Below are 27,711 nucleotides of genomic sequence, written 5' to 3' on the forward strand. Positions count from 1 at the left end.
GCCACTGCACTCCAGCCTGGGCGGCAGAGCGAGACTCCGTCTCAAAAAAAAAAAAAAAAAAAACTATGATGAGTTCTGTTTTAAGAGAGGGACCAGGCTAAGGGAACACTTATGGAGGGATAGTGATCTAACCCAACCTAACCTAACCTTGGTGGCTGAGGAGTTAGGGAATGAGAGCACCCAGGGAGTATAGTGAGACAGAATCCTAGTCCACAACACCAAAGAAGGGATGGAGAAGTCGAAGAGAGAATGTCCTGGGAGTTAGGAGGGAAACCAGGAGAAGTTGTATCCCTGGTGCCAGGGTTAGGAGACAGTCAGATGCTGTCTGGGAGATCAGAACGATGACATGCCAAAGGGATATAGCAACAAAAGGGCCGTTTGTTGACTCAGGTGACAGTAGCTGGGTGTAGAGGAAGGCAAGAAGTTAATTTACTTCTGTTTGAGGGATCCATGCGAGGTGAGGAAGTAGATAGACCCTGAATGTAGATTATTATCAATTTATGAGGCTTAGGTTCTTAGGAAAGAAAAACGGACTTTTCAAAGGTGGAGTTTGGATTAGGAGAGTATCATCTGTTTGGTTTTGGTTTTGCTTTGATTTTAAACAGAATGCTTTAGCATGGTTTTGTTCTATGGGCAGAGATCCAGTGGAAAGAGAGGTCAGAAATACAGGAGTGGGAGGAACTGACATTGGGAGAACCCCGTGTGGGAAGTGACAGACAGACAAACTCTGGTCAGGAAGAGAAGGGGAAAAGATAGCTGAGGAGCAGTGAATGTCTTGCTGAAGGCCCCTCTTTCCACTGTAAAATCACCCCATGTGACTTGGTTAAATGAACATCTGCTGCCTTTTAGTTCTTTTCTCTTCCTGCCTAAAATTCAAGGAACAGTTTCTTCTAAGTTCTTTCATCTGCTCTTTTAGTCAGCAAACATTCAGTGGGCCCCTGCTCTGTGACAGGCATGACCTAAGTCTTTGGAGTCACCAGGCCCCTGAGCTCCTGACACTCAGTTCCTAGAGGAGCTGCTTTCATGGCCTGATTGGGCATGCTGGCTCTTCCTAGTCCACGCCTGGGAATTCAACTGCAATTCAGGGGCCGTGCAGAAAAAGAGGAAAAAGTTAAGAGTAGCTTTAGGCAAAATCTTGAAAGAGGAGATTACCTTTGGAATTTATCACATAATAACTTTCACTCCAGCTCCCCGGATTCTCAGGGGCCCTCTAGATCCTGTAAGATTAGGCCCAAACCTAGAATTTCCTGACCCCGCCCCCTTTCAAATTCTCCTGTGTTTCTCCATCCTGTCAAAACTCCTACTCCCTTATTATAGTCATACTCACCTGGTAATTAGAACAAAGACCATTGGAATTAATTCACGCTGATTCGCGAACGGTGGATAACACCTTAGTGGGGGTGGGGTAATAGTGATCGCATTTTCCAAGTGGCTCCTGTTTATAAGAAGGGATCTTTAAACTTGTCATATTTCAGACAGCATAATAAAAGTGATAAGGAGTATTCGAAGAGGCCTCATCTTCTCACAGTCAGTTCCCCTAAACTTTTCCATTTTCTCACAGCTTCCACTGTTTTTTTTTTTTTTTTTTTTTTTTGCCTAGAGTCATAAGTTCTCTAAAGCCCCTAAGATTTTTATCACCATTCTTTCCCTTCCTGGATGTACCCCCTACCCTTTCCTGTTTCTATGACAGCAGCAACTAGGGCACAGGTGGTGAGGGGTTGGGGGTGGGGTCATGACAGCTGCAGCCATTTATAGGGATTGTTTCCAAGTCAGGGACTGCCTCTGCATTGGGAGGGAGGGATGCCCAGAGGCCTCTTGGCACAAATAATGCAGCCTCCCTAGAATGAAGAAGGCATCCACTCAGAGCTGAGCTGATCGAAGGCATTTCCCATGTTGGTGGCCCCTCACTGAGAAGCATGTCAGCTTTCAGGTCTCTAGCTCCCTGATGCCTGGGAGCAGTTGGGTTCATATAGAATGCAATTCCCCAAGCCACTTCCATTTGTTGTAGAAATGACAACATTCTGCCACAACCGATCGATAGCTGAAAAGTGGCTGTCAGGAACCACTTTGGAATCAGAAGGTCTGAGAACAGGAGGCACCGCTGGGAATAAGCCCAGGAAAGGTTGCTCATGGTTATCGATCCTGCAGCCTCTCCTGTAGACATCTGCTTCGGGGAATGCTGTTCCCTCAAAAGTCCTTGACTGGGCAATAGCTCTTAGATACATTTTTTTTGGAGTGTATGAGTTTCCTGAGCCTTGAGATGAGTGGTTTTTTGTTGTTGTTGTTGTTGTTGTTTCCTGGACCCAGGATATCACCCTAGAAACTCAACAGTTTACACCACACATTCTCAGATTTTGACGTGCTTATGAATCACCAGGGGATCTTATTACAATGCAGATTCTGATACAGTAAGTTGGGTGGAACCTGAGATTCTGCATTTCTCACAAGCTCCCAGGTGAAGTCAATGCTGCTGGCCCACAGGATCATTTGAGTAACAGGGATCGGGAGCTGCACTGTCAAATACATTCAACACTAGCCATGTGTCACTGCTTAAACTTAAAGCTACGTTCATTAAACTTCAATAAAATGAAAAATTCAGTTCCTTGCCTGCACTAACCACAATTTAAGTGCTTAGTACCCATGTGTGGCTAGTGCCTGCCATATTGGACTGCACAGACAAAAACATGATCACAGAAGGTGCTGTTGGATAACCCTGGGCTAGAGCAGGACTCTGTTGCATCATTCATTCATTCATCCATCCATCCATTTATTCACTGAGCATTTGTTATGTGCCAAGAAGTACATAACAATGCTGTACTTCTCAGTACTGGAGCATTGAGGCACACTTCCAACTAGCAGAAAACGTAAACATAAGCTGACTAGAATGCAATGCACTTAAAAGAGAGATGCCTCTCATGTGGTGAGGGATCCAGAGCTGGGAACGGTGAACCCTGCCATGCAAGTGGGAGAACAGAAACATCTCTTGGCATTTCATGTGTGATCTGAACCAAGCAATGGTTGTGACAGAATCGGAGCATTTATGAGATTGGCTACTGACAATGCATTTTCACCATTTCAGGGCCATAATCGTCAGAAATGGAGAAATTATCCCCATGTCTTCAGAATTTACCCCCGAGACGGAGCGCCAGCGACTTCAGTACCTGGTAAGAGTCATCTAGGCTTGGCAGAGGGCAGTGGCATCAGGGATGGCATCGGAGCTGTTCTGGAGGAACACGTTGCTACTGACATGGGAGCAGGCTCACCGCATTCAAATGACATATGGTATTAACTCCCCCCCACACACCTTCTGGATCACACATCCTGGCTTCGTGTGTGACGACACACTCCACCTCCGTGAATTTATTATTGTGACTGATTTTCTCCCATCTGTGACCAATTGAAAACATGGTGTGCTCTGGTTTGTTTTTTTTTCTAATGGCTTCTTATGTACAACGTGAGATGTAGTTTCAAAAAACACAGATACCTTCTTCCATGGCCTGCTACTCACTTTAACTCAAACAGGGAACTTGGTCTGATTCCCGTCGTGAGGAAGAATCTGCCGACATGGCAGCTCTAAGGTCTCTGCAGACACGCCACTACTTCATGCTCAGATATGAAGTCTTACAGGCCCTTTGGGAAAGGTGCAGGTGTCAGAAAATCTGTTTCTATCCTGAAAGTAAGTTCTCTATGTAGATTATTCTCTTTGGAATGAAATTATGAGCAGACTCAGTTTTCTGGGAAACAGAATAGACTCACTTCCTTGTCTTCAAATTCCAGGGGCAAGGGTATTAGGCTTAGAATCTCGGTTTAAAGTGACTCTGGTAATCATCCCAGGTGACTCTGGGGCAGATACCTCTAGGGACTAACCCTGTGAATCGTAGTTCTGTGGATGAAATATTTTCTTGCCAACTGGATTTCTTTGTAGACAACACAGCTAAAGTAGTGCCCATCTGCTCTTAGGAGAGAATTGATCCAGGCTACTCAAAAAGGACTTTGTTCGCGTCTCTGCATTTCAGTATGTGTGGTCAGGATTTAATTAATTTGGTTGATTTAGAAAGTAACTCTGCACTTTCCCTCCATTCCATGTCTGTGTTTTCAATCGTTTTATGCTATGAACTGTGTCGCTTTAACTACCTATTTGGTGTATAAGATAGCAGGAATCCAAAATTATTGTAAAAACAGTACTTCAGTCTTTCACCTACTGTTGCTTTCTAACCTTTGTGGTGGTGTCTTAAGCTGATAAACTTGCAACCACTACTAGGAAATCCAGGCTTCAGACCTCATTGTTTTCTTTGGTGGTCTAGGCCGGTGGAAGGGACCCCACCGCAGCCAGCAGATCTTCATTCTGGCCCCAGCTGTGTTACCAGCTGGATAGTTTTGCACAAGTTTCTTAACCTTTCCTGACCTCGGTTTATCACTTGTGAAATGGAGAGCTAGATGATAGGGTCACTAAGGGCCTTTGAGCTGCAAGGGTCCCTCCAAGTAGAATTAATTACAGCTGGCCTTTCTGCCACCTGTCTGACTTTGTCCACTCTATTCCACAAGGCTATCCAAGTGACCTTATGCACCTTGTCACTCCCCTGTCTAAAAGCCTTTGGCTCCCCACAATTTACAGGATGCAGACTGCCCTTCTTGGCTGTCCTGAAATCCTGGCCTCTGCCCACATCTCCAGTCCTATCTCAATCTTGCTACCAGCACCACTGCCACCAGGCATCCCATGCTCTAGCCACAGAGAACTACCTTCCATTTCCAGGACATATCATGATTTCTCTGATCTCTCACCCCCATTCCTTTGGAAGTGTGGTCTGCCTGGATGGCCTTGTCTTTCTTTTCTGTCAGGAAAACTCCTTTTCATTCTTTGAGACCCCAGCACAAATGTCACTTCTGCAAAGTGTCCCCTAATCGTCCTAGGGAGTCAGTCCCCAGTGCTTGTACCACAGCATGCACATCCCTGTGGTGTGGCTCTCAGTGTATGGTGTTGCTTGTTCAGGTCTCTCCCTGTCTTCAGACTGAGTTCTAGAGGGCAGGCCACCTACCTTCATCACCTCATATTGCCAGTATTCAACACAGCCCCTGGCACAGAGGAGATATGGAATCAGTATCTGTTTACTGAATGGAAGATTGAAAACAGGCGGAGCACAGTGCCTCGCGCCTGTAGCACTTTGGAAGGCTGAAGTGGGAGGATCGCTTGAGACCAGGAGTTCAAGACCAGTCTGAGCAACATGGCAAAATGCTGTCTCTACAAAACAAATCCAAAAAAAAAAAAAATTAGCCAGGCGTGGTGGTGTGTGCCTGTAGTCCCAGCTACTCAGGAGGCTGAAGTGGGAGGATCTCTTGAGCCCAGGAGGCAGAGGTTGCAGTGAACCGAGACTGCACCACTGCACTCCTGGGGCAGCCGGGGTGACAGAGTGAGACCTTGTCTCTTTAAAAAAAAAAAAAAAGATTAAAAACAATATTCATATTGCCTTCTAGATTATTACCAAACAGTCCTTTCTCTTCTGTGCTCCACCCAAACATTTCACAGCAGGGTATGAAGTCTTTGCCTCCCTTGCCTCTATGATCCCCTATCTTCATCACCTCCCACTGTGTTTTTGTTTCTTGTTTTGAGACAGGGTCTCACTCTGTCGTTCAGTCTAGATTGTAGTAGCACAACCATGGCTTACTGTGGCCTCAACGTTCTAGGCCCAAACAATCCTCATACCTCAGCCTCCGTTTAGCTAGGACTACAGGTGCGCCACCATGCCTGACTAATTAGTTTTTTCTTTTGTAGACATGGGGGTCTCACCATGTTGCCAGGGCTGGTCTTAAACTCCTGGGCTGCAACAGTCCTCTCACCTCAGCCTCCCAAATTGCTGGGGGTTATAAGCGTGAGCCACCATGCACAGCCCACCTCCTGCTCTTTACTGAAACCCATTCCCTATTCAGGTTGCTGTTTTCCTATGACAGGCAATGAATAATAAGTTAACTTTTTGCACTTTCTGTTTTAAAATGATTTCATCTTTTCATGTTACAAGAATGGACCTGGGAGGTTAACTTGGTTGGGGGAAGTATAGGAATGCTGACATTTTCAGATTCCCAAATGTCAGTAGTATATTTCGGGATAGCTGAAATAAGATGCATGTGGCTTCAGATCTCAGCTTTGTCACGTACGTGTATGTAATTTCCACAGGGAACTTCAATGACTCCCTATTTCTTCATCAGTAATGGGATAGAAAACTTCAGAAGGCCGTGTAAGGACTAACACATGCCATACTGTTTTGTGACACACAGTACTACTCATTGAGCTATTGTTTGAGGAATTAAAGTCTTACCACTACAAACCTGTCTTCATCTGTTTGGGCTGCTGTAGCAAAATACCATAAACTGGGTAGTTGATAAACAACAGAATTAATTTCTCACAGATTTGGAGGCTGGGAAGTCTAACATCAAGGTGCTGGTAGAGTCAAGGTCTGGTGAGGGCTCTACTTCCTGGTTTGTAGACGACCATCTTTTTTTAAAAAAAAAAACAAAAAACAAAAAACTTCACGTGGCAGAAGGAACAAGAATGATCCCTGGAGCCTCTTTCTTTTTTTTTTTTTTTTTTGAGAGGGAGTCCCTCTCTGTCTCCCAGGCTGGAGTGCAGTGGCCAGATCTCAGCTCACTGCAAGCTCTGCCTCCTGGGTTCATGCCATTCTCCTGCCTCAGCCTCCCGAGTAGCTGGGACTACAGGCACCCACCACCACGCCCGGCGAATTTTTTGTATTTTTAGTAGAGATGGGGTTTCACCATGTTAGCCAGGATGATCTCGATCTCCTGACCTCCTGATCTGCCCACCTCGGCCTCCCGAAGTGCTGGGATTACAGGCGTGAGCCACCATGCCCAGCCTTGGAGCCTATTTTATAAGGGCACTAATCACATTTATGAGGGCTCTACCCTCATGACCTAATCACTTCCCAAAGGTCCCACATCTAAATACCATCACACTGGGGATCTGGCTTCAACATGTGAGTTTTAGGGAGATACATTCAGTCTGTAGCAAAAATCCCACTGGCCTGCAAACCAGGGTAATTTTTTTCTTGTTTTTATTTAAGAGCCATTTCTAACATTGCTAAGATTAATGCATAATTTGGTGTCGCTCTTGAACACTCAGTGTGGACACTATTAATTCACAGAACCGAATCTAATGTCTGAATTTTTAAAAGGTAAGAATGCTGTCCATATCCTTTTTAATCCTTACTCCTATATCAAATGGGTTGCTCCAGTTTATAACTAAAAACATTTCTCCTCAGACATCAGGCATTTAAATGATCAGAACATAAAATACCCTGAGTTAGAATACTCATAGCATAAAATAATCTAATGGTGAAATCTTTATGGTAAAATATTTGAGGGAATTAGAGATTAACAGTGTAAAATCTTGAAAATAGTATTGGCCAGGCACAGTGGCTCACACCTGTAATCCTAGCACTTTGAGAGGCCAAGGTGGGCAGATCACAAGGTCAGGAGTTCGAGACCAGCCTGGCCAACATGGTGAAACCCCGTCTCTACTAAAAATACCAAAAAAATTTAGCTGGGTGTGGTGGCATGCACCTGTAATCCCCGCTACTCAAGAGGCTGAGGCAGGAGAATTGCTTGAACCCAGGAGGCGGAGGTTGCAGTAAGCCAAGATCGTGCCACTGCAACTCCAGCCTGGGCAACAGAGCAAGACTCTACCTTGGTGGGGAGAGGGATGGAGAAAATAGTATCAACTTTGAGTGGAAAATAGGAGTGTGATGTGGATTTCTCCCAGCCCAGCCCAGTCATGAGTCATGTGACCTCTAGCTTCCCCTCACACTATGTCTCTGAATCTCCTTTCTTCCTGAATGAAATGGGTAGCAATACTTCCTTTCAGGTACTCATAGCATGCTCAGAAATTAAAATGAAAAGTAATTGCATGGTAATATAAAATACAGTATACTGTGTTATAATTTTAAATGCATGTAATCCTACTGATTCATTATTTTAAACATTCATTCCTTTGATTACAAAATAGTTCAGTACAATGATAGTTGTATCATCTTCTTTATGGGGCCTCACCAGTTAGTAGTCACTGAAAAATAAACAGTGTATTCCTTCTTCTTAGGCCAAATCAAATTTTATTTTTAGGGTGTATGAAGAAACATCTATGATCGAGTCATTTAAACTTCCGGGTCCCTAGCCACTTGCATTGAGCAGATGTCTGCAGTCCGGGTCTGTTTGACTTGTAGAAATGGTTAATGCTTTTCTTGCTAGTGGAGAAGGTGATCAGAGTCCTTTCTACATGAAGCATTTTGATCCACATCGAAGAGGAATGTTCAGTGTTCTTGGTATGCACAGTCTGGACATTCGGGGATTATAGAACTGGAAGCAGATTACAAGATGATGGATGTGGCAGGCACATTAATTTTGTTTGGTCTTGCATTCTGACCTCAGAGGGCCCTTCATGCGGCTCTCTGGGTAATGTGAACTTTGTTTCATAGATTCCCAGGCAGGGTGATTAATTGAGCAGGCTTGAGGGTTTGACGTGTTCACACGGAATGTGGCAGGTGTGTGATGAGGAGTTCAAGGGACGGGCACTCCTGCCCCAGTGCCAGGGAGAGCTGATGATCCTCAGTCGTGACTAACCTTTGCTCTTCTGTTGCTGGGTTTTGTTTCTAATGTTTCCAGGGTGGTTGAAATAAAATATTTAAGGGGCTTCACCAAGCAGGACAGAATGTTTTGGTAGAGTCAAGGCTCTGATAGGAGGGAAGGGGCTCTGGTTGATGGACATTTCACAACAGATTGTACTGCTCTGATGCTGTGACCCCAAGGAAATCACCCCTACCTTTGCTTCAGGTCACAGCCAGAAATGGATTTCCCTCAGGAGACCTCCAAAGCCCTGAGGTATGAGAGTGATAGTTTTCCCTCCATTCTGCCGAGACATATTTATAAACGCTGATTTGATTACATTAAGATGTGCCGGTGTCATCATATCTTCAAATAACGTCCTTCTGTCCTTGCAGAATAATCCAAGTTTGCAGCTGTGTCTCATCAAGGGCAATGTATAGAAGAGATGAACATGGGTTTCAAGTACACATTTGATGAACACAAGTGCAACATTATCTGAGGTGATTTCTTGCGATGTCCTTGGAACTACCCCCAGCTCTCAACGCCAAGCCGGGTTCTGTTTGTCTACTGTTTCCCTGATGCTGCTTGGCTCTCTGGGATTTTTCCTGCTCAAGAATTATCTCCAGAGAAGTATTCCTTAAGCCTGAACCTGCTCTGAAGACAGGAGGCTGTAACTGGGGAGGTTCAAGTGTGCTGGTGGGTCAAAATGACAGGTACACCACCTTGTCATCCCACCTAACCTTGAGAGCAGGTGGCTAAACCCGGCAAGCCTGGCTTTATTCAAAAAGAGACAGTTTCACCATCTCTCTGCTTTGCTCCTTAGGAGAATGTCTGAGTCATTTAAAAAATCCACTCCAGTCCCACCTCCTTTCTCATTTAACCCCTTTTAGTAAAACGGCATATGAGGTTCAAATTTTCTCATTATAAAATGGCAAACTAAAAGCTATTGTGGCATTTTTTTCTATTTACAGTAGGTTCCCTGGATCATATAGAAATTTAAATGTGAACTTCTCTTAAAATCTTCATAAACGAGGCAGAATTTTATTCATATTCAGTTCTGTAATAGTTTATACATACAAGCTCGGTTCTTGTTACTTTGAGATTTTTGACAACAAATTAAGACCCAGAGTTCTTTATGAAAGAATCCAACCTATACATATTTGGATCTCAGCCATTTCACATTTTTTCTTCATTTTTTTAAACCCAAACCAAGCTATTCTATTCCTGCACTGTAAATCAGGCAGCCAGCCTTGGCTCTGGAAAAGCTGTCTCATTTGACTGTTAGCGTGACCATTAGTGATCACCAGTGGCTTGGCTGACATTATTCATTTCATTTCATTCTTGACCTTAGACTTTCTATCTTGATAAATCATCTTGAATTGCAAGGCTTCCAATCCGCTTCTCATATAATCTGATGAGATTTTCCCCCTCTAAGGGCAAGAAAAAGGAGAGATTACTCAATTAAAAAAAAAAAAAAAGATTTGTATTATACACGGAAAATTCTCATTTCGATTGCTTTCTCTCAAATGCTGTGAAGTCTGAACATTTAAAAAATTAATTAATGTATAAGTTTTAGGCAGAGGATTCTAGTTTTTAGAGAACTTTACAAACTATTTTCTATCATGGAATCTGCCATCTCATTTATCTTATTTAACAGGAGTATTCTTATTTTCCACATTCTGCTGATGGGGTGGAAATTGGAACAACTCCTTTGAAAAAGAGTTTGGCAGTCTCCCTAAAGTTGAAAGTGCTGTGGTCTAGCAGTGTTACTCCTAAGTGTGTACCTAACAGAAATGTGTACGAATGTTCACCAAAAGACCAGAGCGTGCATAGCAGCACTGTTTGTAATAGCTTAAATGGGAAACTATCTGAATGCCCTTGGAGACTAGAATGGGTAAATAAATAATGAAATAGTCACAGGATGGAATTAACGTACAGCACGGAGAATGAGCAAGTTGCAATTACACACAACATGTGTAATTTCGCAGACTTAATACCTAGCAAAGAGGGCATTCTGTGGGATTTCAGATGAAGCACAGAAACAGACAGGACCAGTCTTGAAGTCGGAATAGTGCCCCTTTGGGGCAGTGGTAGTGATTGGATGGGGTCCTGATGATGGGGTGCTGGTCCCAGGATGCTGGTAATGTTCTGTTTCTTGATCTGGATGCCAGCTACACAGGTGTGTTCAATTTGTGAAACTTCATCAGCTTGTATGCATATGAGAAGAGCACTTTACCACATATAATTCACTGAAAAGTTTCAGTAGTTTCGCTTTATTTAACTCTATGTATCCTTTCTTTAACTGCACATTACCCTTTGCAGGAGGGGCCATCTTTGGTGCCGATGTCTGCACTCCTGCCTCCTCTCTGCCCCACTCTCTTCTCTCCTAGGAGTACCTTCAAGTGCCGTGCTGTCTCCCACTTCTCTGCCTTTGCTGTGGCCACACTTGCCCCCAGAGCTCTTGCCTGACCAACTCTTAAGCTCTTTTGCAGATTCTCTCTGATCCTCTTCAGTGTGTGACCCACTCCGTTCCTTAGTCCCTGCGAATGGCTCCATTTCTGCCTGTAAGCCGTCCTCAGCCTCCCTCACTGGTGTGTGTGAGCTCTGAGCAGAGGGGCCTCTTTTTGGGTTCTTTGAGCCCCAAACCCTTAGCCCCTGATACTTAGCCTATGTAAGGGCTGAAATGTTAGTTGCATGAATTCCATTTGTCTGGATACCCAAAGCCCTGGGACAGTCTCCTTGGCTGACACTACTCACTGGCCAGCTGACCACAAAGCAACAGGAAAACGAAAATGGCCAAAAGGAGGAAGAAAATGAGGAAGCATTTTGTATTCCCTAGCTTGCAATTTGGAGTAACCTCAAAGTCCCATCTTTGTGTCCACTGCAAGGCTGGTGCTCCGCCCTCCGCTGGAGCCCCAGTCACCTTAGACTCCTCCCATAACCAGGTCTAGTTTCCCTCCCTGGCGTCTGAGTTCCCTGCTTCCGGCTACTCTTTTCTCCTTGCCCTGCTGAGGTGCTCAAAACTCTCCCTGAGCCCAGGAAGGTGGAGCTGGGGGCCATGTGCTCTAGAGTGAGACAGCCTTGGGTTCAGGTTGCTCACCTACTCTAGACTTCTGGCCTCCATCTTCCCTAGTGAGAGGCTTACTGGAAGGTTCTGGAAGGTGCCTTTTCTTCAGGCTTGTTCCCTGCTGTTATGCCTCCATCCGTCAGGTACTCAGAAACTTTCTTTGGGATGGAGTTGTTGTATTTTTCCACAGTGCAAACTCATCTCCCTTCTCTTCCTTTGAAACCAGTTTCTGCTCAGGACTAGAGAGGAGAGTGGCCATAAAAAGATATCCAATTCCCCTATTCCAACTCTGGTGTCCTGCCCTGACACAGTCAGTTATTCCAGCATCCTTTCCTGAGAGGTGTCCTTGTTCCTGGCCAGATATAACCATGTTTGTAAGTTTCCTTTTTTTAGCTGCTCAGATCACTAAGTGACAAGGATATGTCCTATTCTCTTTTTAACAAACCTGTGCTCTTTGGAGTCCCTAAGAGTCTTGGTTACCTGCCTTTGGTCTTGCTAGGGCAGAGGTTATCAAGCTTTCTCCCCCAGGTGATATTTGTGGCACACACATGAATTTGGGGTATACCTCCACCCTCTCCCCTCATTTAGTAGCATTCTGTTGTGTTTCCTTGAAGGAAAACCTCAAAATTTAGGATTAAAATGGAGGTACAAGAAGAGATCCTTTTTTCCTTTTTTATCGCAGGGTGGGCTGGTACACTTTAAATTGCATTTTAAGATTGGGCGTGGTGGCTCATGCCTGTAATTCCAGCACTTTGGGAGACCAAGGCGGGTGGATCACCTGAGGTCAGGAGGTTAAGACCAGCCCGGCCAACATGGTGAAACCCCGTCTTTACTAAAGATACCAAAATTAACCAGGCATGGTGGCACATGCCTGTAGTCCTAGCTACTCAAGAGGCTGAGGTGGGAGAATCACTTGAACCCAGGAGGCTGACATTGCAGTGAGCCAGGATTGTATCACTGCACTCCAGCCTGGGCAACAGAGTGAGAATCCATCTCAAAAAAAAAAAAAAAAATAATAATAATAATAATAATTGCATTTTAATATCAACTGCTAATTTATAGGTTTCTCATCTGCAGGCTTATTAAGTAAAGAGGAGACATAGCATTATTATTTAGATATTCTTAGGATTTGTAAAATAACATTACGGGGTTTTAAAAACCACATGCAGCCATACATATGTGTTTTTATGGGAAGACATCTATCAATTTATAAGAAGCTAGCTAAATCCAAACTATGTGGGTCCAGGATGGTTTTTATACAATATGGGCCGCAGTTTTAACTTTTTCAAAAGATTGAAGGCTGTGTTATTTTATAGTTTAAATAATCACTAAGTTGTGATTGTGTAGAGCAGGTCAGAATGTTCTGCATTCATTCTTCTAGCAAATACTTATTTAGCACCTTTACTATGTTGGGTGCTATGCTAGGCACTGGAGTGTAGCTAAGGTTTTAATAATGATGAACACATGGCCGGGCATGGTGGCTCATGCCTCTAATCCCAGCACTTTGGGAGGCTGAGGCAAGCAGATCACCTGAGACCAGGAGATCGAGACCAGCCTGGTCAACACGGCAAAATCCTGTCTCTACTAAAAATACAAAAATCAGCCGGACATGGTGCTGTGCACCTGTAATCCCAGCTACTCAGGAGGCTGAGGCAGGAGAATTGCTTGAACCCAGGAGGCGGAGGTTGCAGTGAGCTGAGATCACACCACTGCACTCTAGCCTGGGCAACAGAGCAAGACTCTGTCTCAAAAAATAAAAATAAAAAAATTAAAATGATGAACACATTTAAGTGTAGCTGGTATTCTCATATACCCAATGGCTTATATGACTAACTTGCGTCACTATGCAGGTGTTTCTAACATAAATAAATCCAAATAACATCACCAAAGAGAAAAGGTCAGAATGTATCCAGCATATCAGATAAATAAGGAATGTTTAGGAGACTATCCAGAATTTTTATTTTGCAGACAGAAGTGGGATGTTAATGTGAGTTTGCCCCTCTTGGATTTGGTCCACAATTTTAATAGACCAACATCCCTTTGAAATGTGGCTTGGGAAGGGGCATTAATCATGTATATATATTTATGAACTGCTCAGTTATGGACAATGGGGAGTAACAATACCAAAATTGTCCATGCATCTTGTAAGTTTAAAGTTAGGAAATCGACCGGGCATGGTGGCTCACACCTGTAATCCCAGCACTTTGGGAGGCCGAGGCAGGTGAATCACCTGAGGTTAGGAGTTCTAGACCAGCCTGGTCAACATAGTGAAACCCTGTCTCTACTAAAAATACAAAAATTTGCTGGGCATGGTGGTGTGCACCTGTAACCCTAACTACTCGGGAGGCTGAGGCAGGAGAATCGCTTGAACCCAGGAGGTGGAGGTTTCAGTGAGCCAAGATTGTGCCCTTGCACTCCAGCCTGAGTGACAAGAGTGAAACTCTGTCTCAAAGAAAAAAGTCAGGAAATTATTAGCAAACTGTCAAATTCCTGCCCCAACACCTTACAGACTTTGGGCTTATTGCTTATGGTAAATTCAAAGTGAAATCATTTTAAAGACTCAGGATTCCAGAATGCTGACTTGAGCAATGCTTCCAGAGGCACAGACCAGTACAAATGAAGTAATTCTAGCCAGTCATGGTCACCTGAATTCTGGGCAGGCCCTAAGAAGTTTCCAAATCCCCAAGTTGTTTGGCCACTCTGCTTTTGCCGACAAAACATATCTGTGCTGGCCTGATGGGAATCTGCAGCTTCCACATCCCCACGTTGGAGCCAGGTCCCTGCCCTGGTTGCCTCTTCTCCAGGATTTTGACTTTCCCTAAAATTATTAGAACAAGAAGCAGTAACGCTTTTCTCAACAATCTTTTAAAACTTGCTTTAAACACTGGGTTCTCAAAAAACTAAGTTTTAGAGGGTTTTCTTTTCAAATGAAAGTAATCTGTGTCCAATGGTCAAAATATCCATGATTATGGGTACATTAAAAAGAAAACCCTCAGATAACCTTTTTTAATATTTTGGTGACTGTACATGTGCAAACATGTGTGCATATAATACTATATAGACTTTTATGATTGCACAAAAAGATAGACTAACAAGCATAAATGTTTTCCTCTGAAAATCAACAGGTTTTTACAAATTGTGTGCAGCCATGTATTTTAGCATCTCATTTTTCATTAAGCAACCATATGTTTGCTCTGTTTGTACCAAGTTCTTGAGATGAGTTATTTTAACACCATTAACTCCATAGGGTTTGACATATGCAACAGCAGTAAGTATTGAATGTGCTGGTAAGGAGGTGGGCGGTGATTTTTTAAAAAAGAGAGAGTGGCAAAAATACATCACAGGTACACATGGTGTACTTATAAATTATATGGTAAGCATGATTATGACAGAAAATGAATCATGCCACCTGTGCTGTGTCAGTTAGCAAGAGGGAAGAAAAATTAGAAGGATGGAGAAATCTAAGAGTGTGGCATCAGTATCAGTTGGGGAGCAAGTATGACAGTATTTCCTCAGAACTAAGTCACCTGTTTGTTTTTTAACATATCTGAATTTTATATTTGATTTTTGCTGCCAGCCAGGGGACAGACATGACATGTCATCTCCTGGACATACGTGAACATCAAAAGGGCAGACACCTGCAGGGGTGGAAAAGATTTCCTCACCCATCACAAGGTCCCCCATAACAAAAGACAAGATAAACAAGAGAAAACCTTACAAATCTCTTTACGTTTTACATGACACAGGAGACTTTATGAGAAATTGAAGACCTAAAGAAATAGGTAAACTTGTATATTTTTATGCTTAAGTTTGAGGAAGACTGGACAGTCATGGAGAAATATAATTGGATAAAATGGGTATGATCTAATGGGAACAAACTGGGGAGAATTTAGCAAGGCTCTTTGTTCAGATTCTTCTGTATCCCTGTGTCTTCAGAGTTAGAGATGTTTCTTTCCTCTGGGTATGGGGAGGGCACCTCTGGAATGAGAATCCTGTGACCTGCTGCAGGGGAAAGGGACAAGGGGAAGTTGAGAGACTTTCCTGTTTCTGCTGTTTCCTCAAATGCCAAGGTGCCATATTTTGGGGTAGAATGACCTGAGTACCATCACACCAAACTTTTGTGGGATGGGTGTCCAGCAGCTTGGAAGAAAATCCTGCAGAGAAAAGTGAAGGGCTTGTTAAGCATCACTGGATCCAACTAATTGTGCGGAGGAGTTTGAGGAGGTGTGAATCAGACTTGTTTAGCCACATTCCTGAAGTGGGAGTCAGAAGTAAGCTGGCTCTAGATCACTGCAAAGCAGGCTTAAGAACTTCCGCACCCCTGGCTTTGAGGCTTCCAGTGCTGTGTGGATTATTTTAAAAATGCTGCGTCACTGTGCTCTCATGAAACACACAACACTTCTGTGTGGAAAATTATGAAAATTCATGATTCAGAGTTGAAAAATGATGAGAGCAGCTGGATTCTAAATGTAAAAGTTTTTTGAAACCTTAGCCAACATACTTCACTTCTATATCCCTGATTAAATATGTCCAATAGATAATAAAAATGTGTCTAGGTCTCAGTTGTTACGAAAAGGATAAAATTAAAATTTGAAATGTGAAGAAAGAATTATATATATTTTAATTGGCATCTTTTTTTTATTTCCTAGAAGTAATAAAATGATGGTGCACCTCATGGCATATATGTTTGATGAAATATCATAGCCTGTTGTTATCCTGGGAGAAAGCAAGCAGTTTGTGGAAATCATGAAAGGCTCTGTGTGTGAAGGTGCCTCAGAGCGACACAATGTTTAAGACCCTTTCAAACCTGCACATCCTCAGAGGGAGAGGTTAGGTGGCCCCTGCAGTTATCAAAGCTGTTGAGGAGTTCCCAACTAACCCGCAGACATCTGCTTCAACAGATCTTCTGATACAGCCGCCCAGGCAAATGGATACCAGCCAAAAACAGCCCAAGTGTCCCTGGTTTAAAGCACCATCAAAGGGCCCACTCATCCTCCTGTTAGGAGGCAAAGAGCCTGAAATCTCCACACTTACCCTTGTATGGGGAGAAGAGATTTCTTACCCATTCAGGGCTGATGCCCCTACAACAAAAGACAGATTAACAAGAGAAAAGCAAACAAATTGATTTAATATAAGCTTATGTCACACAGATGTCTTCAGAAATAAAGCCCCAAGGAGACAGGGCAAACTGTATTTTTAGGGACAGTCATACAGAAGTTTGATCAAAGGACAAAAGAGTGTGATCTAATGGTAATAAACTCAAGAGTAGGGGTATTTATCAAGGCCTCTTTGTTCAGCGTCATCTTGGCATCCCTGTGTGATATTTCTTTCCTCTGGGTATGGTGCAGTGCCCCTCTGGAATCGGGTCTTAATGATCTGTTTTCAGGGGAAGGTCAGCTAGGTCTCATGGCTTGCTTTAGAGGAGGAGTAAGGGGAATTCTTCCTAGTTTCTATGGCCTGCTTCTAGTTTCCTCAAATGCCCAGGTACCACTATTTGAGGTAGTGTGTCCTGAACACGCATCACCTTCTTAGACACAGGGTTTGTTAAGAAATGTGCTCAGGAATATCCTTTGGATTCTTACCTATTTGTTAATAATACATATGTAATGCCACATATCTGTATTTACACACACAGAGAGCCTTAGTCTGTTTGGTGCTGCTATAACAATACTACAGGCTGAGTAATTTATAAAGAACAAAATTTATCACAGTCCTGGGGTCTAGGAAGCCCCCAGGATCAAGACACCAGTATCTGGTAAGGGCTTTGTTGCTCCGTTTTCACATGGCAGAAGGGGGAAGGGCAAGAGAGTGAACTCCCTCTCACCAGCCCTTTTTCATAGCAGCATTAATTCACAAGGGCTCTACCTTCATGGCCTAAACACCTCCCAAAAGGCCTGCCTCCCAACATTGTTGCATTAGGGGTTAAATTGCCAACACATGAATTTTAGGAGACACATTCAGACCATAACATGTCCATTTGTATACAGATGGTTCCCAACTGACTTTTTTTTTTTTTTAAATCAGGGCAGCCTTCATTTTACAAAACAGAATGAAAGTGACGCTACCTTTTTTTGACTTTCTGATGTTGTGAAAGCAATATGCATTCAGTAGAAATCATACTTCAAATTGATTTTGAATTTTGGATATTTTCCCAGGCTAGGGATATGTGGTATGATACTCCCTTGTGATGCTGCGCAGTGGCAGTGAGCCAGCAGCTCCTAGTCAACCACACAATCATGAGGGTAAACAACCTCCACTCTACAGTGGACTGTGTTGCCAGATGATTTTGCCCAACTGTACACTAATGTAAGTGTTCTGAGCACATTTAAGGTAGGCCAGGCTAAGCTCTGGTCAGTAGGCTAGTTGTATGAAATGCATTTTGACTTACAATATTTTCAGGTTCTGATGGGTTTATTGGGATGTAACCCCACTGTAAGCAGAGGAGCATCTGTATACATATGTATGTCTTCTACGAAGATCTGTGCATATATGACCCAGCACTCACAAGTTCATGCACACACACATATTGTTTGAAGACCTACTTTTTTACACTTAACGCAACTCTGTGTCGTTGCATATTCTCTATAGTGTCATTGTAAGTGACACCATAGAATTCTCTTGTTTGGGTTTAGGCTAGTTTATTTAATGAGTTATTTGTTCAATGATTTCTTCTAGTTATTTAATGTTATAAATGTCAGAGATATCCTTGTGCCCATACCGTGTGTGGCTCTGTGTGTGTGAGTTCTTTTAACAAGGTTTACTGATTCAGCCTCTGCATGGTCTAAGTGCAAAGGATCACAGGCCTCTTATGGCCCCTTTACTATCTTTTGTTAAAATGTGTGTGTAGGTTAAAGGTCCAACATATGGTTAGGATGAGGGTTATAACCATGCTATTAAGCTCAGGCTCAAGATCCACCCAGTCTTGGGTGAATGACCTTGGGCTAGGTCTTAACCTCTCCAGGATGTAGTTTTCTTATTCGTCAATCGAGTCTATGACTGATGCTTTGTGAAATTGTTGGGGAGTAAGATCAGGTGTATCAAGTGTCTGGTATGGGGCTGGCACATGGTAACCCCTAAGCCCATGTTAGTCCAGCTTGGGTAGTGGTTCGTATTCATGCTGATACAATCTCAAAGTTCTGAAACATCATAAAGGGCTTATAACAGATGCTGCTGTCCATTGATCACTTATGCCTTTGTTCCTTAATTTTCACGGGTGGACCAAGATAAAAGAGGAATAAAATAGTATGTACCCAGTAGGCATGACTAGCTTCATGGGCCTATGACTTGTGTGGTCGCACAGGGTGCTATGCTTAGTTTAATGCTCTGCTGTTCCTGTCTTGAAATTCTTAATTTTGAACACAGGCTTCCTCTTTCTGTTTTCACTGGGCCCCACAAATGATGTAGCCAGTGTTGCCTGTAAGATTGTTAAGGCAATCTTAGAGTGAAATGAGAACTCACAAAGCACTGAGTGTAGTACTCAGGATATAATAGGAATCAATAATCATTAGGTGACTATAATAATTTTTTGTAAGCAGAAACAACTAAGATAAGTATATTAATAGACATTACATGAAAATAGCAGTGTGAGGTATATAATTAATCTCATTTACAGATAAACTGAGGCCCAAGAAATTAAATAACCTGCTAAAACCACATTGCTTATGAAGGCAGAGCTTAGATTCACACCCAAATTCGTCTCACCCAAAGCACCACTGTTGACCTGACCTATTAAGTGTTAGTTGCCTTCATTCCTTCCCAGGAGAACCTCTCTGTAAAACCTTGTATTTAAGCTTACTTGATACCCATCGGTACCACAAGCGTTACGGATTTTCAGAATCCCTCAGAGTGATCCAGAATGTCCGCCAGACCTGGAAACTGTTGAGGCTACAGCAAACGGGAAGCACAGTTCTCCTGCTCACCCTTAGTCACCCTGTCTCATCCCATCCTGTCCTGTCCCCAAGCCTGCCTAGAATTACTTGCTCAGAGTTCCATATCTGGGCATATATGACCAGCCCGGTGACAATATAGCTTGCTTCCTTTGGTTCCTGAAAAACTTAGCATCGGATGACTCATATCTAACTAATACCTCCAGACCTTCATGAGAATCAGTGGGAGATCCACTGGCATTGCGTCCTGGCAAAGTAGCTGTAGGAGATGCCTACGACCCATACACTGAGGACCTGACCATCTGCCTGGTGGCAGGGATCCCTTGCTTTCCTACAGTGCCAGGCTGTGATTTGCTCTGCCCACTCTTTTCCCTGCCAGAAAAGAGAGAAGATCCATTCCACCACGCTGCTCAGAAGCAGGTGGACAGCTTCATGCGGGGAAGTTCTGGTGCAGGCCTGCTTGCGGTGTGTGGCCTCTGAGTAGAGAAGTTAATATGTGAGCATTGCATATGCTAGATTTGAATTTTGAATGTGACAATGAGACTGTTGTTTCAAAGCAATTCCCTAAGTGGCTGTTTGCTCAAGACTTTTGTAGTGTGAACAGAGATTTGGGGGAGGGGGAGAAGCCATCTGCTCCAGAATAGTCTTCGAATGACACGATCAAATGACTGCAGAGCAAACTGGAGGGAGTCCAACAGAAAGTTCCCGTCTGCTGCATCCAGCCCCAACCAGCACTCGAGCCATTGTGTTTATGTGAAAGCTCACACGCAGGTTTCAAAGGCAAGGCCGTGATAACCAGGAATGTAAGTGAGATGAGTGTGGAAAATGCCATGTCAGGGGAGCTTTCTCACCCCGTATCTCACCAATATACCATTTGGAAAACTAAAAAGCCAGGCTTTAGAGAGAAGCTCAGTCTTTTTTCCTGATGCCTTCAGCTATGCATTTGGTTACAATCAATGTATTAGATCAAATGAAAAAGTTGCATTCCTTTGTAAGTTCATTTTTATGTGCTCATCTTCTATTAATGGTTAGACTCTGAAATCTATTTACTTAAAATATGAGGCAATTTTCTTGTTTTTAAAATATGGCCTGTCTCAATTTGCAAAGCATCCTTGATTCTTATTTTGTTTCTCTAAATATGTGTCTGTATGTGTTTTTTCTTTTTCTTTTTGCTATTAGGCATTCATGCAGCCTCACTTGCTGGGAAATGAGTTCACACATTTGGAGTTTCCAAGGAGAGTACAGAGAAAGGAGCTTGGAAAGAAGATGCTCTACAGGGACTTTAACATGACAGGCTGGTAAGAACATGCCTTCCTCCGCCTCAGCACCACACAGTGTGTGTGAAGGAAGCATCACCACCATAAAAAGCCACTTACACAGTTTGGATCAGGAAGCACAGCCAGAGACCTGGGTTTGTGGTGAAGGACAAGGGGCTACACCTGCCTCTGCTATTTTTGCTTAGGACCAAATCACAAGCCTTGGTTTGCCTCTCTGCTTCTTTGAGGCTCTCCTTGGGGACACTGGACCCCGTGAAACTGACCTGATTTCTCACTTCACATGCAGCAAACATTTGAGGGCTTTAAAAACACATGAAGCTTTATCTGTTTAGGTCAGGGTTATTAAAGAGGTAGAATGGCCAAAGGTTGATTGGCCAGACTGACTTGGGTTCAAATCCTGACTCTGATTTTTCTAAATGAGCAAAGTTGGCCAAATTGCTTAACCTCTAGAGCCCATTTTTCCATGGATAAAGTGATAAAAAGATGTATCCTTTGAAGGTTCATTATCAAGGCTAAAGTTAATGAGCTATTCTCATTAATATCACATTCAAATTGAAATAAGAACTCTTGTCTAGGGGGTTCTCTTATTCCAAAAACACAACTGTGTAAGCATCAAGACCATTTCTAGAATGGAGCAGTGGCTAAAGTTGACTAAGACCTCATCATTTCTTGTATCTGACTAACAGATATGATGATAAGTACTTACACTCTATGGTTGATATAAGGATTAAATGAGAGTGCAGTGCCTGGCACTGTGTGGGTGAAGATTTGCTCTTGTGCCCTGGCGTCCTAACAAGCGAGCCTCCTGCCAGTCTGGAAGAACATATGAGAATGAGACAATGGACCCTTTCTTCCCCGTATCTCCAACAGAGTCGAAGTAGATTTTCTTATCTCTTCCCCATTGACCAAAATAGCAATAGCAGATGGTCACAGCCCAAATTCCCATGGTGATGACTTGGCCAGGGATCTACCGCCAGGCTATATACTGTCTTCAGGGAACAAGTTGAGCTACCCAGGGAAGATAAGAGGCCAATCTAAGGGACTTCTGGTTGTCCTTTGCAAACCAATAGAAGTTCCTCACCTGTATCCACTCTTCTTCCTCTACAACAAGGTTAGCAAACTATGACCTAAGAGTCAGATTCTGCCTACCCCACCTACTTCTATAAATAATTTTTAAAAATATAGCTATTCCCATTTGTTTGTTTGATCTGTGACTGCCTTCATTCACACTGCAACAGGGCAGTTAAGTAGTTGCATCAGAGACTGGTTCTCAAGCCTAAGAATTTACCCCTGCTCTAAAATATGAATGGATTTATCAGAAAGGGTTCACCTTTGCAGCTCTGAGTTCTGGGGTTTTGATGCCCCAGGGTCATCATACCAACCCTGACTTGGTTTTCTTGTAAATCCATTTTTATTTAGTTAGCAAAATCAGCACTTGTACAGGAAAAGTTTAAGGTGAGAGCTAGTGTAATTCAGCAAAGCATCATGGGGTTTAGTCTGGGAATTGTAGAATTTGGAAAGATGGAAGGTTAGGAACCCACATGGTTGTAAACACATGAAAAGAGTAGATCTAAAAGATATCGAGGAATATGACCAAATAGAAGAGGAGAGACTGTGAGAGACAGACGGGGCTGGTACTGAGGGAACATGATAGGGAAAATGGGATGCCAGACAAATTTAGATTTACTGGGAAGCTATGGGGTGCTCTTATATATTCCTAAGAAAGAGAATTAAATGAAAGCAATGTTTATGGAAGGCCATTCTAAGAGAAGTTGGAATGAAATTGACTAGGAGAGAAAGCAGATTCAGGTACCCAGAGAAAAACTATCATAGCAACATTTATGTGAGGTCTCAAGGACTAAATAGAGGGATAGAAGCAGAAAACACAGAAGGAACGAAAATGAGTAAGAAACTAAATGATTTAGGCCAGGGGATAAAGGTAAGTCTTTGACAACACCAGTTGCCTATTTAAATGTGTCTCTTCAACAAGTCTGTAGTCTCCTTGAGGGGGACACCAGTGCCTAGTCCTGTGCCTGACACATAGTAGACAGGCAGCAATTACGTATTGGCTGAAAGGAAGAAAAGAAGTATAATTGACACAAGTGGGGAGGTCAATGTTGCAGACAGTCGATGTGCACATTTAAAACAGATTGAGCTTGAGGCAAGGCTGTACCTATGTTCTTTCTATGCCAGAAAGGCAAATTAGATCTAAAATAGTCAAAACAAATGGTAAATATCTGCCTAGGATTTTGTAATAAGGAAAAGTATCTTTGTTGCAGATGCTTAGTATTGATTCAAAGGGGGAGAAGAACAGCTCATTGTTACTAACTTTGAAAAGCACTCCTAATGAGATAATAGGCATCCTCACTTTAATAGGCAAGATGCTTTCAAAGGCTGTAAAGGTTCCACTCAAATGTCTCTTTGTAAGTAGAATGTGTGATAGGGTTAGTTTTTTTATGTTTCTTTCTCCAAACCCTGGAAGCTCTGTTTTTGTTTGTTTGTTTGTCTTGTTTTGGTTTGGTTTGGTTTGGTTTTAGTGGCTTGTACATTTTAATATTTAGCAAATGTCTAAAGATTGTCCCGGTTTTATAATTTTTTTAAAAAAAAATGTAGCTAAGTTCAGGGACTAGATTATATCCAACTTTATATGCACACAGTTACTTTCTTTCAGTCTTGCGTGCACACTTCCTCTTGTTCTCTTTCTCATTTTCTCTCTCTCTCTCTCTCTCTCTCTGCATTAGCATGGTCCTAAGCAGATAAACAGCCCACAAATGGGCTGTTTTTAATTGTATGGAACTTCACAGAAGGTACTGAATAATGAAGGAGCCACAACTGAGAATGGCTTTAGTCAGACGTGATTTGCTGATTTGTTTTCAGCCTAATTCCCCACACGGCTGTTGGCTCGCAACCTTGGCTACAAGCAGATTTATGTGCATCTTTGTGCATTTCCTACCTGTTCTGACTTTTGATTTGAAAATAGGACTTAAGGTGAAGAAAAGCCCTTTACGTCTTTGTTAGAAGAACCTAAGAAATTGAAAACCAGTTTAGGCCAAGCACAGTGGCTCACATCTATAATCCCAGCATTTGGGGAGGCATAGGTGGTAGGATCAGTTGAGTCCAGGAATTTGAGGGTGCAGTGAGTCAGAATCACGCCACTGCACTCCAGTCTGGGCAACAGAGCAAAACCGCATCTCTAAATAAGTAAATGAATCAATAAATCAATCATCCATTCAATTTAGACTACTGCCTACATAAAGCACCCCCACCCAACTTTCATGAATTCCTTTTTAAAATGTTTTTACCCTCTAACAGAAAGCCTTAGATCTAGCAGTTATTTTTTAGGACTTAAAGATGGGAGGCTGGGCCTGGTGGCAGATGCCTATAATCCTGGCACTTTGAGAGGCCGAGATGGGAGGATCACTTGAGCCCGGGAGTTGAAGACCAGCCTGGGCAACATAAGGAGACCCCATCTCTATAACAAATTTTTTAAATTAGCCAGGCATGGTAGCACATGCCTATGGTCTCAGCTCCTCGGGAGGCTGAGGTGGAAGGATTACTTGGGCCTGGAACCCATTTTTCTGAAACCTTCTCACAGGTAAAAGCTGTGAGAATCCTTGTAATAAAGGATTACTACTGCAAAGCTGTTTAATCCTTGTAGTAAATGCCTAGTTGTGGAATTTTTTTTCTTCTTCATCCCCCACTAATCATCATGATAATGGGGCCGACAATTATTGGAAGAGCTAAGGGCCAGACACTATGATGAGAACTTTACCTGATTCCTCATACCTAACTCTTAAAACAGTCCTAGGAACTAGGTACATTTTACAGATGAGGAAACTGAGGCACAGAGCTAAGTTGCTCAAGGTTATAGAACTCGTAAAAGGAGAATGTGGGATATGGATCCAGGCAGTGTAACTTCAGAGTGTGTGGTGCTTACTAAGGTGCTGAACTGCCAGACGTGGAATGACTGCCCCTGACTCCCATTTTGCAGGTGAGCACATTGAGGCCTAGAGGTATTTAGGCGGTTTGCGCAGCCTCCCCTGACGCAAACGTGTCAGAATAAGGACTAGAATCCAGGTTTCTGACTCTTTGTTGGGGTTCTTACACAAGGTGCCAGTCAGCTTTTCTTCAGGATAATTAGACATGATAATTCCGTTTCGAGCTTCGGTGTACATTTAAGCAAGGGCTGTCTATCCACCAGGACCAGGACCGGTGTCTTGACGATCCTATAGGGTCAAGAGGATGGAATGAAGCATATTAGGAGCTGCTGAGGCCGTCACTTTTCTAGTCCCCAGTCTGACCCTGTAGACCATTGGTCAAATTAAACTGATGCTTCACACTTCTCACTAAGAGCCTGTGTCATTTGGGGGTGGGGGTTCTGGGGGAAGATCCCTAAAGAACCAGTTCGTAGAAAACTTGCCTGCTCAAATTAGAGGAGCATCGCGCCGGCACTCAGTGGTGTGTCTGCCGCGGGAGGAAGTGTGGGAGAGGATGTCAGCTCTGGGAAGCCTTGTCTCATAATTAAGAATGAGTCTGTTGCCTCTTTATGGGGATCCTTTTTTTCCCACCCTCGTGCTTTCTCAGAGACTGTGGAGCAGCTTGGCAGGCCCAAATTGTTTTGAGGACAAAAGGTTATTGTCACCAGGACCTTCATAATGCAGTTGGCCTCTTCCCTGGCTCCCCCACCTCCCCTTCCCCCTCTCCTCAGATAGTTTGCACAGTGGCTTGATTTACAAAGCCGCTCTCTTCGCAGTGCCCCCAGCGCTGAGTTCATTCCTGATGGAGTCTTCCCTTGCTCTCCCTATCACCCCCTTGGCTCTCACCTCCTGTGCATGGTGTCATTGGTCCCGGTGCCAGAATCCTCACGCTGGGGCCCATCCTCCCCATCCCTTTGTGTTGAGCTGCTGTTGCAGGATGCACACTGTAGCTGGCATTGTGTTGCCTCGAGAGCAGTGTATCCCGACCCGCAGCCCTCTGAGATGTCTCAGGCTGTAATTTACTGGCAAGTGTCTGTGTTACGGAGTTGAAACAGCAGTTTCTCACAGCTGGCTTTGTGGCACCAAGTCTCTGCTCCTGTGACCGCTAGCTATTTCGCTTTCTCAAGTAGGACCAGTGTACTTTGTGCCATGTCCAGCCACATGGGGTGGCAAGCAAGCCAGGGACCCAGAAGGACATGTGTGTGGGAGGGGGCTGAAACTTCACCCATGGCGCCAGGCCAGATTCTCCGGCAGCTGTTCCTGGGCTGATGGGATTTGTAGAGAGAGCAAGGGCCAAAGAAGAAAAGTCCATCTTGTGAATGCTAGATTGCTTCCAGATGGTTCTGGTCATGAGCAAAGTATACCAGAATTCTTCCTTTAAGCAAAGCCTTTCTAACGCTATGATGGTCTTATTTCAGGGGCAGGCTGGACTGGTAACTTGAGATCACATGCTTGATTTGGTAAAGAGAGTCCTGTTTTGGTGATAGGCACCTTGCGTACTTTGCTCTGCCAAGCTCCTGGGGCCTTGGGTAAATCCTGGCCTAGGTCTCCCGCTTGTAAAATACTTCCTCTGACCATTGCTGCCAACCTGTAAGTGTGGTGGGGACAGGGGTGGGCTTCGCTCTGCTTTTAGAGCTGCTGGAAAAGACAGATCCCATTAGAAAGATTCCAGAGATGGCAATGTTTTATTTTGTCCCGTAGAGCCCCTAATTTTTATAATTCTAACTTGATGATACATCACGATAATTTTCCCTCCCCTCTTTTCCTTAAAACTATGAGCAAATAGGGGATTTTCCACTGGGAGCAGAGTGGAGTCAGCTCGTTTTCTCCTTTCAGCACTTTCTGCTTTTATTGAGGCAAAGAAAACCTTTTCCGTTCTCTGTGCTCTCGAGCACGGTAGCCACTAGCTACATGTGGCCATTTCAATTAGTTAAAATTACATAAATTAAAAATGTATTTCCCAAGTTGCCCCAGCCGAATCTCAGTTGCTCAGGAACCACATGTGGCTAGTGGCTGCTGAACTGGACCATGCGGATATAGAACGTTTCCATCATCACGGAAAGTTCTACGGGATGGTGCTGTGGTCTACATTGTAGAAGAGCGTGGGTGTAGTTGGGAATGGGGTGGTGCAAGGAGCTCTCTGTAACTCAACATCCCAACAGCAAAGAGTTTTTTGGTTTTTGTTTTTTTTTTTTTTTAAAGACAGGGTCTCACTCTGCCACCCAGGCTGGAAGGCGATCGCATGACCACAGCTCACTGCAGCCTCCACCTCCCAGGCTCAGGTGAGAAAGAGGGAAAAGTACCAAGTTTGAATTTTTCAATTACTCTGTAAAACTTGAGTCAAGCCTCTTGAGTAGCTGGTGCTATAGGTGTGTGACACCACACCCTGCTAATTTTTGTGTATTTTATAGAGACAGGGTTTTGCCATGTTACCCAGACTGGTCTCGAACTCCTGGGTTCAAGCAGTCCTCCTGCCTCAGCCTTCCAAAGTGCTGAGATTACAGGCATGAGCCACCGAACCTGGCAGCAAAGAGTTTTTTAAAAGCTAGGTACTGATAAGTGTGGACAGGGAATGGTGTAGCCACACCAGCCTCTGGTGCCTCTGCTGCCGGACTCTGAGTCTGCAGATGGGTGGGCTTCACACCCCTTTTCTGATCCCCGGGGGCATCAGTCATTGTGCTTAGGAACAACTCACCTCATAGCCAGTGGTCACTTTTGGGCCACCAAGAAGCTGCATCCAGCTGGCCAGACTAAAGAGGGACCCGTTTCATCGGCCCTAGTCAGTAGTGCACCTCCCCTCCCCAAGCAGCCCAGCAGCCTTCTTTCAACTCTCTCAGCTGTCTCCTGGATGAGGACCAGCTGTTGGCACTGTTGTCCCTCTTGCTTTTCCTTTGATTTCT

General features: G+C 43.7%; 1 protein-coding gene across 1 annotated transcript in view; it reads left to right on the top strand.

Moving 5' to 3' along the window:
• The window catches only part of PPM1H (protein phosphatase, Mg2+/Mn2+ dependent, 1H), a 307,084-nt gene that overhangs the window by 203,638 nt on the left and 75,735 nt on the right, over nucleotides 1-27,711 (top strand). Inside the window, exons 5-6 of the mRNA XM_011972919.1 lie at nucleotides 3,080-3,164; nucleotides 20,737-20,855. Coding sequence (XP_011828309.1) covers nucleotides 3,080-3,164; nucleotides 20,737-20,855 — 204 coding nt within the window. The remainder of the gene's footprint in view (nucleotides 1-3,079; nucleotides 3,165-20,736; nucleotides 20,856-27,711) is intronic.

Source organism: Mandrillus leucophaeus, unplaced genomic scaffold (assembly GCF_000951045.1).
Source record: "Mandrillus leucophaeus isolate KB7577 unplaced genomic scaffold, Mleu.le_1.0 Scaffold132, whole genome shotgun sequence".
NCBI classification, from domain to species: Eukaryota; Metazoa; Chordata; class Mammalia; order Primates; family Cercopithecidae; genus Mandrillus; species Mandrillus leucophaeus.